Below are 14,095 nucleotides of genomic sequence, written 5' to 3'. Positions count from 1 at the left end.
AAATTAATATAGTCTTGAAACCTCTATTGTGAGTGACCTTTAAGGCTGATTAACTATTGAAATCACCCTAGGCTAAATGGCCAGTATAATTTGTTGTTGTTGTTGTTGTTATGTGTCTTTTTAAAAGACTTGAAAACCAGGGATGCCTGGGTGGTGGCTCAGTCAGTTAAGTGTCTGACTTCGGCTCAGGTCATGACTTATGGTCAGTGAGTTTGGGCCGTGCATCAGGCTCTGTGCTGACCACTCAGAGCCTGGAGCCCACTTCAGATTCTGTGTCTCCCTCTCTCTCTGCCCCTCTCCCACTTGTACTTTGTCTCTGTGTCTCTGTCTCTCAAAAATAAATGTTAAAAATTGTTTAAAAGACTTGGCGACTTGTATTAACATTGTACCTATACATATAAAAATTCAGTAATAGTCTTTATTGTAGTTTTTTATGGTATTAAGTGCTTTAATTGTTAATACTTTATTATAATAGCAACATTGTAATGATGATACCTAGACTACATTTATTTATTTGTTTGTTTATTTAGTTAGGTAAGCTCTATACCCAGTGTGGGACTTGAACTCACAACCTTGAGATCAAGAGTCAGATGCTCTACCAAATGAGCCACCCAGGTGTCCTAGACTACTTTTAAATATAATTGTTAACTTCTGTCCTTTAATATTATAGATTAGTACCTTTCACCTCCTTCCTTTTCTTTTTCTAAACATTGGAAGCTTAAAAAAAAAGAGAAATGTAGACTGCAGGATTCTAAAAAAAAAAAAGATAACACAGTGCCTTTGGCTGACAGGGCTGAAAGACCCTCTCTTGGCCTCTTCCCAGTGGTTGAAGAACTTCCAGAAATCCCAGTTTGAAGACAATTGCTTTAGGTTGCAAAAACCATCTCTTAGAGAAGACCCTACCAAATGATCTCACTCTGACCATTGGCCCAAAGGGTACTATGTTAATATGCAGGAAAAAAAAATTTAATATGCAGTTGTTGATAATCAATTTACAACAACCTGAAATTTGTTGTTTTTCCCCAAGTTTTTATTTAAATTCAAGTTAGTTAACATACAGTATCATATTATTTTCAGGTATAGAACTTAGTGATTCATCACTTACATAAAACACCCAGTGCTCATCACAAGTGTCCTCCTTAATGCCCATCACCCATTTAGCCCATCCTCCCCACTCACCTCCCTTCTAGCAACCCTTAGTTTGTTCTCTATAGTTAAGAGTCTGTTTTCTGGTTTGCCTATCTCTCTCTCTCTCTCTCTCCTTTCCCCTATGTTCATCTGTTTTGTTTCTTAAATTCCACATATGAGTGAAATCATATGGTATTTGTCTTTCTCTTATTTCACTTAGCATAGTACCTTCTAGATCCATCCAGCTTGTTGCAAATGATGGGATTTCATTCTTCTTTTATGGCTGAGTATATTCATCAGTTCATAGTTGATAGACTCATTTGGGCTCTTTCCAGAACTTGGCTATTGTATCCCTCTGGATGCATATTTTTATATCCTTGGATAAAGACCTAGTGGTGCAATTTCTGCATCATAGGGTATTCCTGTTTTTAGCTTTTTGAGGAAATTCCATACTGTTTTCCATAGTGGCTGCACCAGTTTACATTCCCACCAACAGTGTTAAGAGGGTTCCCCTTTCTCCACATCCTTGCCAACACCTGATGTTTCCTGTGTTATTGATTTTAGCCATTCTGACAGGTGTGAGGTGGTATGTTATTGTGGTTTTGATTTGTATTGCCCTGGCGCTGAGTTGACGTTGAGCATCTTTTCATTTGTTTTTTAGCTATCTGTATATCTTCTTGGGAAAAATCTCTATTCATGTCTTCTGCCCATTTCTTAGCTGGATTATTTGTTTTGTGGAGTGTGGACTTTGATAAGTTCTTTATAGATTTTGGATACTAACCTTTATGAGGTATGTCGTTTGCAAATATCTTCTCCCATTTCATGGGTTGCCTTTTAGTTTTGTTGATTGTTTCCTCCACTGTGCAGAAGTTTATTATTATTATTATTATTATTATCTCCATGATGTCCCAATAGTTCATTTTTTTGTTTTGTTTCCCTTGCTCCCAGAAACGTATCTAGTAAGAAATTGCTATAGCTGATATCAAAGAGATTGTTGTCTGTGTTCTTCTCTAGGATTTTGATGGTTATCTTCTGGTTTGTCATACAACACCCATGCTTTCCTCCCTCCTTGCCTGCTCTTGCCCTTTGTCTCACATTTAGCTCTTTTATCCATTTTGAATTTATTTTTGTGTATCGTGTAAGAAAGTGGTCCATTTTCATTCTTCTGCATGTTGCTGTACAGTTTTTCCAATATCATTTGTTGAAGAGACTGTCTTTTTTCCCATTGGATATTCTTTCCTGTTTTGTCAAAGATTAGTTGACTGAACAGCTGTAGGTCCATTTCTGGGTTTTCTATTCTATTCCACTGATCTATGTGTCTGTTTTTATGCCAGGACCATACTGTCTTGATGACTAGAGCTTTGTAATATAATTTGAAATCCAGAATTGTGATGTCTCTAGTTTTTTTCTTTTTCAGAATTGCTTTGGCTATTCAGGATCTTTTGTGGTTCCATACAAATTTTAGGACTGTGTGTTCTAGCTCTTTGAAAAATGATGTTGGTATTTTGATAGTGATTGCATCAAATATGTAGATTGCGTTGGATAGTATATTTATTCTTCCACTCATGAGCATGGAATGACTTTCCATTTCTTTGGGTACCCTAAAATTTCTTTCATAAGTGTTTTATAGTTTTCACAGTATAGATCTTTCACCTCTTTGGTTAAGTTTATTCCTAGATATCTTATGGTTTTTGGCACAATTCCTTGTAAGTGGGATGGATTCCTTGATTTCCCTTTCTGCTGCTTCATTATTGATATATAGAAATGCAATTGATTTTGTATCCAGCACCTTTACTGAATTTGCATATCAGTTCTAGCCCTCTTGGTTAGAGTCCTTCAGGTTTTCTACATAGAGTATCATGTCATTCATGAAGAATGAAAGTTTGACTCTTTCTTGCTGATTTGGGTGTCTTTTAATTTTTTCTGTTGTCTGATTACTGAGGCTAGGACTTCTAGTACTATGTTAAATAACAGTGGTGAAAGTGGGCATCCCTGTACGCTCCATGATTGACACAGAAGGAGGAGGGTGACATGCAAAGAGGAAGATGAACCTCATAGATCTGATCAAACAGAATGAGCTAGGCCCATATGATGGTGCTGAAAGTTGCCCTCAAGGGAGGCAGTGCAATTCCATGTGGAGCAGGACAAGATTTCCAGCAGGAGGGAGCAAGACAGGATTCTTGAAGGAGGGGCATTTGACCTGGGTTGAAAGAGGAAGGGCAAGAGCAGGCAAGGAGGGAGGAAAGCATCGGTGTTGTTTGACAAACTAGAAGGAGGTGAGTTGAGCCATAGGCTGGGTAGTACAAAGGTGAACAGGGAGAAGTAAGGCCGAGGCTAAATGCTACATGGCCTGAATCACCAGGGTATGCAGTTTGAGCCTTAGAACAAATACAACATAGCCAGAAAATGCTGTAGGAAACAAAAATTTTACGTGATCTTCATTTTTTCAACATTGTGTATCTAATAACTTAGATATAGTCTCTTATTATTATATAAAATATTTTTTTTTCAGGCAGAAGCTGACAACATTATAACTTTGCAGCCATTTAGATATACATGTGAACCTGTTTTTCTCTTTAGTGTTGTAAGTATATTCATCATCTAAGATATATTATTGGATTCCAATTTACAGTTAAATAGCAAGTAGCATTGTAAAATTGCCATGGTACTATTATTTTCTGATTATAGTAATTGTAGATTTTTTTTTGCCTTATCTTTCTTTGTCTATTAATATATTTTGTAACTTGACCTCTAGGGGCATGTAACGGGTTGAAGTGGTTAGACTACCACACACTTAGTTTATAAGGAAAGAGAAGAATGGTATTTACGTTTCCTGAAGAAATAATCAGAAATTGGTATGATGAATGATTATTTACAGGAGTAAAAAGTGAGAAATTTCTTATATACGAGGTAGGAGAGAATTGGCTCTAAGTATTCATGTATACAAGGAAGTACCTATATGATCACTATTTTATAATATATGTTGCTTTTATCTCTGTATGTACAACTGTATAGAAGGAAGACAGGAAGAGTACCAAATTGTTAATAGCAGTTTTCTTTTTTCAAAAAAATTTTTAATGCTTTATTTGTTTTTGAGAGAGAGAGAGAGAGAGAGAGAGAGAGAGAGAGAGAGAGAGACTGTGAGTGAGGGAGGGGCAGAGAGAAAGGTAGACACAGAATCCGAAGCAGGGTCCAGGCTCTGAGCTGTCAGCACAGAGCCTGATGTGGGGCTCGAACCCACGAAACCTACAAACAGTGAGATCATGACCTGAGCCGAAGCCAGACACTTAACTGACTGAGACACTAAGGCACCCTGGTTAATAGCAGTTTTCTATGTATGGGGGAAGGATGCAATATTTGAGTTTTCTTTATACTTTTTAATCTTTTCTAAATATTCTTAATGAAATATAACTTTAATAATCAGGAAGAAAGAGTAAGGGTGTTTAAAAAATTTTTTTTAATGTTCTTTCTTTATTTTTTTGAGAGACAAAGAGAGACAGCTTGAACAGGGGAGGATCAGAGAGAGAGGGAGACACAGAATCTGAAGCAAGCTCCAGGCTCTGAGCTAGCTGTCAGCACAGAGCCTGATGCAGGGCTCGAACCCACAAACCGTGAGATCATGACCTGAGCCGAAGCCAGACACTTAACCGACTGAGCCACCCAGGCACTACAGTAAGGGTGTTTTCTAAAAAGAGAGTATACATAGTTAAGAGCTAAATTATATGGCATAGAGTATAGCTACTACAGAAGCAGAGAAGCGAGGACAGTAAGGAAAGGTTTCCTGGGGAGGGCTTGGACTGTTCCTTGGCTGTTGGATACCTTGATTATTATTTTTTGTATTAGAAATCACTATTAGACTCTTTTCTTGGATATGGGCGCCTGGATGGCTCAGTTGGTTAAGCATCCAACTCTTGATTTCCGCTCAGGTCATGATCTCACAGTTGGTGAGATTCAGCTCCATGTCAGGCTCTGCACTGATAGCAAGGAGCCTGTTTGGGATTCTCTCTCTCTCTCTCTCTCTCTCTCTCTCTCTCTCTCTGCTCCTCCCCTGCTCACTCCCTCTCTCTCAAATTAAATAAATAAACATAAAAAATTTCTTGAATATAACTTTTTGCTTCTACTAAATAATGCCCTTGTAACTCTTTCAAGGAATTGAATTACTGGGTTAATTGAATATTAAAAGTTGCCTTGTGGATCTTGCTCTTGGTTGGGCATGTAGGATTTGATGATTTAGGTGAGGGGTCAGTTGGCTTTTTCTGTAAAGGGCCAGACACTAAGTCTTTGTAGCTTTGTCAAAATATAGTCTCTGTGCCGCGTCACTGATTATTGACTCTGGGCCTAGACAAAGTTTTGGAAGCAGAGTGAGTAACACCCAGAAGTGGGCTTGGTGGGCTAAAATTAGGGACAGTGAGGAGACTAGTAGCAGTAGCAGTCAGGAACATGGAACTGAGGAAGAGAGACTGGGCAGGGGACTGAGCTGGAGCTCTGGGACCGCCATCATTGCCCTGCAATTTGTCAGGTCTGTTCAGTAGACTTATACCCACCCTCCTCGACTGGACCGTCCAGTCCACGTTCTCTTATCTAGCAATCAGTGCCAGGACTATGAGTCCACCCTTCTTGCCAATCCTGCAGTGTTCATCCTTCTAATGCTCGGAAGTTTCCTTTTCCTGACCCAGTTCTCCCAATTCTACCTCAACCTCACAGACCCTTTCATTGTGTGACATCTGAAATTGAGACAAGCAATCAGCACACTTCCTAAGATCTTTAGTCATGGATCTCAGCTTTCACTGCATTTCTTTGACTTACCTTACATCTGGCCCCTTACTGAGGACACATTTCTCTGCAGTCCAGGGTAGTGACAAGTGTCTCTTGAGGCCAGAAGTAGAATCGATATTCCCTTTACTTCTTACTTTGATAACTTTTATTAAAGGACTTTTCCTTGCTAATTTAGCTATTTGGCTAAACCTTCTCCCTCCTCCCCCACCTCACTCCTGTCATTTACTGGCCTTCAAACCAGTTCTGTTGATGACTGGTGAGTGTTTCAAAGGCTTCCTTTCAAACCCCTTGCCCTGCTGTCACCCCCAGGGACTTCAGCATCCACATTTCCAACCCACTTAATGTCCTGGTCTCTCAATTCCTGACCTCCTAAGGGCTAGTGAACTTTTTCCCAAAGCACCTCAATCAGTTGCTCCTGTAGTTATGCCTCAGATTTTGTTATTCATTTCACCACATCTATAATCCTTTATCTAAGAATCTCAATCTGTGACCACAAAACCACCATCAAGTCATCCCTTGTTTATATAAATACCCCACAATGGCTCTATTTATCAGTTTCAGCAGGAAGTGCTTTTTCAAGGGACATTAGAAAGGCCCCAGAATTGTTGGAAGATTCCTTTTAGTGGGAAATGGTAACTTGAGTGTATTTCTTTAAATGTTTCCTGACTGGATCCTTCTCATTGCCCTTTGAAGATGATTAAATATTTCCAATTAAAAAAATAACACTGTTTTTGGTGCCATGCCCCTCTCTGGCTGTCACCCATATCTTGTCTCATAGTTAAATTTCTCAGAAGAGTTTGCATGTTTATTTTTACTCCACCTTTTTTTTTTACATTCCATGAATTCCTCAACCCATTCAATCTGCCTTCTGTCTGATTATTCAAGCAAATTTACTGTTGCCAAGGAACCCACTTAGTAGCCTGTTGTTAAATATACAGACAAATGTATTGAATGTGGTGGCTATGCCCTCCTTTTTGAAACATTGGTGTATTTTGGCTTTGTTATTTGGTTTCCCTTTTGCCTACCTAGATGTTATTCCCCTCCATCTCCTTTGCAGGTTTACATTTCTTTTTAATGTTTATTGTTTTTGAGAGAGAGAGAGAGAGCACTAGTGGTGGGGAGGGTGCAACAGAGACAGAGGGAGACAGAGAATCTGAAGCAGGCTCTGCGCTGTCAGTGCAAAGCCAGATGTGGGGCTCGAACTCAAGAACCATGAGAACAGGACCTGAGCCAAAGTCATACACTCAGCTGATTGAGCCTTCCAGGTGCCCCGCAGGTTTGTGTTTTTTTTATTCAGCCGGCAAGTATTGATCTTATCATGCTAATACCCTCCTTAGAAAATTTCCTCCACACAGTTTCCATTGTCACCACCTATGTTTAAAGAACTCACATTTACGTCTTCAGCTGATTTCTGTACATTGAGCTCCAGAGTTATGTCTCCAATTGGTGCTCTTACATCCTTCTTTGTTGTCTCAAGAGCATCTCACAAGGGACTGGACCAACCCCAGACCCTTCATCCATCCCCAGGAAATATGACCTTCTAAGTGTCACCTCATGTGGTCATTAACATCTTAATCTATCTAGTTTCTTGACAGAAACAGAAAAGTCAGCTTCATGACTTTTCTCTCCATCACACCCAATAGACTGCAGGCCTTGGACCTGTCAGTTTCACCACCCAGGTCTTTCTCACACTCATCTGCGTCTTTCCGTTCTTTCCCTCTCTATCACCACTGCCTCAGACGGCACTCATCTCTCTCATCATCACCTCTAGGATAGCCCCATTTGTATATGACCATCTTCTCCTGCTCCCTTCTAACTCTAAACATGGTAGGGGAAATGATCTTTACAAATAACAGTTCTAATTGTGGACACTGCCTCTGTTTAAACAATGCCTAAGGCTTCCCACTGCATTTAGGTTAAAGGCTGTGCCGTTCCATGGCCCACAAGGCTCTGCATGGTCTGATTCCCCCTCGCTGTTGGGTTTCTTCTCATACCAGGCATCCCCTCACTTTCTCAGCTGGCCTTCTCATCTGCCATAATTCCTTCTGGCCTCAGGACCTTTGCATCTCTATTCCTTTTGTCTAGAATACCCTTTCTTTTCCATTTTGCCTACTTATCTCTTACCCATCCTACACATTTTAACCCAAGAATCCCATCCTGATATATTGGTAAGCACCTTTGCTGATCTCCTTGATCAGGACAAATTCTCATAGATGCTCCTGGTGTTTTGTGCCTCTCTTAGTGGTTTTGTCATGATTGGTATTTTACATATTTTGACTGTGTTGGGTTTTTTCTCCTTTTTTTGTAATTTAATTAGGCCATGTACCAGGACTGCTGTTCCATACCATCATGGCTGGTACTGTGCCAGTAAACAGGTTTTAAATAAAATATATGTAGAAAGATGGATGAGAGGGGACATAATGTCAAAAATAATTAGGGAAGGCAAGGTTGGGAGGCCTACAGAACTGTTGAATGTAATGCAGGGATGCCTTGTCTTTGGTTGAAGGAGGACAGGCAATGTGGAAGTAGAACTCAAAGAAGTAGGTTTTTCAAATCAAGAAGTACTTTCACATCACTAATACCTTATTTTAAAATGGCTAATTGCAGGGGTGCCTGGGTGGCTCAGTTCATTAAGTGTCCCACTCTTAATTTTGGCTCAGCTCATGATTTCCTGGTTCGTGAGATTGAGCCCCACATTGGGCTCTGTGCCAACAGGTGTAGTCGGAGTGTGCCGTCTCTCTCTCCCTCTCTCTCTCCCCCTTCCCAACTTGCACTCTCTCTCTCTCTATCTTTCAAAATGAATAACAAATAAACATGAAGGAAAAAAGAAGATCAAAATGACTATTTGTAATCACTAAAAAGGATTGATGGGGGTGTGGGGCCTGTTGGAGTGACTTAGTCAAGTTGAATTCTGGACTTATCCTGAAAATGAAAGTTTCCCTTATGCTTTCTTTTCCCTTATAGAATGGCAAAATTATTGCAAAGGTTAATGGTGCAAATGCACCACTTGTTAATCAAAAAATTATTAACTTGATCGATGAGGAGAGGAAAATTGAAGCAGGTGAAATGGTTCGCCCTCAGGTAATACTTTAGATTACTGACTATTTTATTCTTAAGAAACGCATTACATTTGTTTTGCGGTTTTCCTAAAGAATCTCCCCAAATGTTGTAATCATCTAGGTGTCTAAATGGTACAGATTTGTTTTGGCAGTATGAATCAAAGACCTTAAAAAACACATGTATCCTTTGAGTAATTACACTGCAATTTTCCTTGAAAAGATAATGAAACAAATATAGAAAGAGGCGTTTATAGCAAAGTTGTCTGTTTTTAAGCATTTGAAATCAATCTAACTGTCGAACAACACTGAATAGGTTCCATACAATGTCTGTAATTTTTGTCATAAATTATACAAATCCATAGAGCAGAATATTATTTTAGTGTTTTCTAGCTCTGTACATAGTGATATGGAAAGAGGACCAAGATAGATTCACAAATGAAGACAAGAGTACACTTAGGATACTTAGAGTAAGATCCTGCATGTGAGGTATATTGTCTGTGTAATGAAAGGTAAAGTATTTAAAAATTGAAAAACAAGCTACAAAGCATGTACAAGTATGAACATAATATTGAAAGAAAAGAAGCTGCAGAGGAAGTGATCAGAAATACAGGCAGATAAATAAGAGCTACTGGGGTTATTGAAACAAAAGTACACGTGTCTGCCCCCCCCCCACACAAGACATCCACACACACCAAACCAACAATAACCACAGAAAAAAGGGAAAGTATGAATTTAAGAAATGGAAAATCAAGAAGAGCCAAGAAATCCTGGAAAATAGAAATAATGAGAAGGTGTAGGCTGAAGCTTGTATAAATGTTTGCTATAAAAAACATCAGTTTAAATTAGGAAAGGATAAAAAAACTCCATAAAACAGGCTTAAAAATTTTGGGTTAACTATTTGTATAAGAAAGCTGTATCATTTTATCATATACATAAATAAATTACCGATGAATTGCAGAGCTGAACACAAAGAACACATAAAAGTATTAGAAGAAAATACTGGCAAGCGTTTGTACTGTCCTATGTTGAGGAAAGCATTGTAAACAAAGCACAAAACAGAGATGTCAAAAAAGGAAAAATTAATAGATTTGATTACTTAAAACTTTGAAGGGCACCCTAAAATGTGAAAGGACAACAGTAAGCTGGGGGCAAATGCTTGTACTTTCTGTCTAATATGTTATGTGCCAATGTCCATAGTGTGCACAAAAGGAAAAGAATGAACATTATTTAAAATTAAAATTAGGGGCGCCTGGGTGGCTCAGTCGGTTAAGCCTCCGACTTCGGCTCAGGTCAGATCTCACGTTCGTGGGTTCGAGCCCTGCGTCAAGCTCTGTGCTGACAGCTAGCTCAGAGCCTGGAGCTGCTTCCGGTCCTGTGTCTCCTTCTCTCTCTGCCCCTCCCCCTCTCATGCTCTGCTTTCTCTGTATCAAAAATAAATAAAACATTAAAAAAATTAAACAAAAATTAAAATTAACTTTTTGAGGCAGGAGGATAGGCAGAGAGAACCTCAAGCGGGGTCCACACCCATTGCCCAGCCTGATGGGGGGCTCAATCTTGACCTTGGGATCGTGACCTGAACTGAAATTGAGAGCCAGGTGCTCAACCAACCGAGCCACCCAGGCACCCCAAAAATGAACATTTTGATGGAAACCTGACAAATGACAAATATGGCGAATTTACATTTATAACAGTGATTTTTCTCATGCAAGGACACTTTTCTTTACTTTTCAGGCTTTCTTGTTTGTCACAGAATCTCTCCCTTTCCTTCTCTCTGTTTCTGTCTCTTACCACCCCTGCCTTGTTTGTGAAAATTGTAACAACTAGGAATTATTGAGGACGTCCCACTGTTAGCATGCTAAGATTTCCCAACAGATCTCCTCCTTTAATTTTGACAAATCTCTTTCCTTCCTAGTTTTATTGAGTTTAACTGACAAATTACATTGTATTAATTTAATGAGTATAGCATAGTGATTTGATATCTGTAGGTATTGTGAAATGATCACCTCCCTAAGTTTAATTTACATCTTAATATCTGTCACCTCTTGTAGTTACAGTTTTTTGTTATTGTTGTCATGAGGACTTTCAAGATCTACTCTCTTGGCAACTTTCAAATATACCGTACAGTGTGATTACCTGTAGTCACCATGCTGTATATTACACCTTCAGAACTTACTTATTGTATAACTGGAAGTTTGTACTTTTTGGGGAACTTCACCCAATTCCCCCACTTCCTACCCTCTACCTCTGGTAACCACCTTTCTGTTCTCTGTATTGATGTGTTTAGTTTTTCTACATTACACTTATAAATAAGATCATACAGTATTTGTCTTTTGCTGTTTGACTGATTTCACTTAGAATATTGCCCTCAAGGTCCATCTATGCTGTCACAAATGGTGGGATATATATATATACGTGTATATATATATACATATATATATATACACGTATATATATATACATATATATATATATACACGTATATATATATATATACATATGCCACATTATCTTTAAAATTTTTTTTATGGTTTTTATTTTTTATTTTATTTTTGAGAGACAGAGACAGCGTGAGCAGGGGAGGGTCAGAGAGAGAGGGAGACACAGAATCTGAAGCAGGCTCCAGGCTCTGAGCTAGCTGTCAGCACAGAGCCTGACGCAGGGCTCGAACCCACGAACTGTGAGATCTTGACCTGAGTTGAAGCCGGACGCTTAACCAACTGAGCCACCCAGGCGCCCCTGCCACATTATCTTTAAAAACATTTCTTTAAATGTTTATTTCTTTTGAGAGAGAGATAGAGAGAGACAGAGCACAAGTGGGCGAGGGGCAGAGAGAGAGGGAGACGCAGAATCCAAAGAAGGCTCCAGGCTCTGAGCTGTCAGCACAGAGCCCGAAGCAGGGCTCAAACTTACAAGCATGAGACCATGACCTAAGCCTAACTTGGACACTTAACCAACTGAGCCACCTAGGTGCCCCTATGACACATTATCTTTATCCATTCATCAATCCATGGACATTAGGTTGTGTAAACAATGATGCAGTGAACGTGGGTGTGCACATAACTTTTTGTGATAGTGATGTCATATTTGTTCGTAATAGTCTCTTAAGAACCTTTGTATTTATATGGTGTCATTTGTCATTTGTGATGTCTCCTTTTTCATTTCTAATTTTATTTATTTCAGTTCACTGTCTTTTTTTCTTCATGCTCTAGCTCAATGTCATTTTTTTCAAAAAACCAGATTTAAGTTTCATTGATTTTTCTATTGTCTATATAGTATGTATTTTATTTATTTCTGCTCTGATCTCTGTTATTACCTTTATCTACTAACTTTGGCTTCATTAGTTCTCTTTTTATAGCTTCTTCAAGTGTAAGGTTAGTTTGTATATTTGATATCTGTGTTTTGTTCCTTGGTGTATGCGTTTATCACTATAAACTTCCCTCTTAGAACCCTTTTGTAATATTCTGTAAGTTTTGGGGTGATGTATCAACATTTGTCTCAGGTATTTTCTTAATGTTTATTTTTGAGGTGGGGGAGGGGCAGAGAGACACAGGATATGAAGCAGGCTGTAGGCTTTGAGCTGTCAGCACAAAGTCCAACGTGGGGCTTGAACTCATGGACTGTAAGATCATGACCTGAGCCAAAGGTGGTACCCAACTGACTGTCCCACCTAGGCACTCCCCCACTTTTTTTTAATATTTGTCTGAAGTATTTTCTAATTTCTCTTTTGATTTTGTCTTTGACCCATTGGTTGTTCAGTAACATGTTTAATCTCTACAGATATATGAATTTTCCAATTTTCTTCTGGTAGTTGAGTTTTCTATTATTGTAGTGAGAAAAGATGCTTGATATGGCCTAGCATATAATTGATCCTGGGGAATGTTCCATGTACACTTGAGGAGAATATGTATTCTGCTGCTTTTGAATGTAATGTGTTATAAATATTAAGTCCATCTGGTCTAACATATAGTTTAAGTCCAGTGTTTCCTTGCTGATTTTCTGTATGGATGGTTTATCTATTGCTGGTTGTGTTGAGCATATGATCACCAGCTCTGCTGGCTGCCAGAACCAGGCTATCAAGGGATGTGTTCTTTTGGCAGTGGCCACAAAAGCCAGGGTGGGGTGCCAGGTGTGTGCTCATGTTCATGTGGAGATCAGCCACCTGGATCTGGGCAGAGGGAAAGTCCAAAGATGGCGCCTGTTGGCCTCCCTGGTCTTCAGAAAGGAATGCAGTCAGCCACTAGATCTGTGTTCATTTAGGAGCTTGACTCTGAGCCTACAGCCTTCAAGAGTTTCCAGTAGGCTTCTTTCAGAGACAAACTGGGCATGTCAGTGAGCTGCTGGTGCATTGAGCCTTGATAGAATGGCCACGTCCATCCTTACCAACCCATTAAGAACAGTTTACCATAGCCCCCTGGGACTCATGGACGTTAAGCCCCAGTTGGCTTTCAGAGCCAGGCATTTTGGGGACACATCTTTCAGTTGGAAGTCTTAAGATTGGGGGCTTTGTATCTTGAGTCCAACCCTTCACTCTTTAGGGAGATGCTGGTTGTTCTCTCCCAATGGTGTGTCACTGTGGTGGAGGGTGAAGTTCATGGTCGAGTTGTGTCTCAACCCCTCCTACCCAATATGGGTTGGGTTTTTTTTCCCATTTTTCCTACCTGATGGGTAGGAGTTGCTCAGACTGTCTCCGGATTTCTTTTCAGAGGAAATTTTTTTGTATATAGCTGTAGATATGGTGTGTTTATGGGAGGAGGTTAGTCCAGGAGCCTTCTACGTTGCCATCTTGAATGGGAATCTCAAGAAATCTTATAAGATAATTACAAACCACAAGAGAAGGCTTAAAAACATTAAGTCATTTCCCCCAGAAACAGGCAGCCAGTCGATGGTGAAACCAGATTTTCATGTCGGGCAGAATGACTCCTAAATATAAACTCCTAATGGCTGTATTCTATCCAGCTTTCTCTATGTATGCCCCCTTCTGTGGTTATATTGTTGTTGGTTGATTGTTCTTACAAAATGATATCCTGTTTTAATTGATAGCACTGTGAATGTAAGAAATGTATTAAATGTTCATTTTTTTCATTACTCCATTTTGTTGAATGCTTCTGCTATTTAGTTTTCTTATCTAATTG

At 39.3% G+C, this 14,095-nt stretch overlaps 1 protein-coding gene across 3 annotated transcripts in view; it reads left to right on the top strand.

Moving 5' to 3' along the window:
- The window catches only part of NME8 (NME/NM23 family member 8), a 43,772-nt gene that overhangs the window by 3,787 nt on the left and 25,890 nt on the right, over positions 1–14,095 (top strand). For 2 of the 3 annotated variants that reach the window (XM_029956685.1, XM_029956692.1), the window contains exons 5-6: positions 3,641–3,712; positions 8,869–8,985. In XM_029956685.1, coding sequence (XP_029812545.1) covers positions 3,641–3,712; positions 8,869–8,985 — 189 coding nt within the window. The remainder of the gene's footprint in view (positions 1–3,640; positions 3,713–8,868; positions 8,986–14,095) is intronic. The other variant, XM_029956700.1, reaches the window with a different exon arrangement.

This window comes from Suricata suricatta, chromosome 2 (genome assembly GCF_006229205.1).
Source record: "Suricata suricatta isolate VVHF042 chromosome 2, meerkat_22Aug2017_6uvM2_HiC, whole genome shotgun sequence".
Lineage (NCBI taxonomy): Eukaryota > Metazoa > Chordata > Mammalia > Carnivora > Herpestidae > Suricata > Suricata suricatta.
Note: the sequence above shows the minus strand (reverse complement) of the source record. Positions and strands in the feature narration are given on the sequence as shown.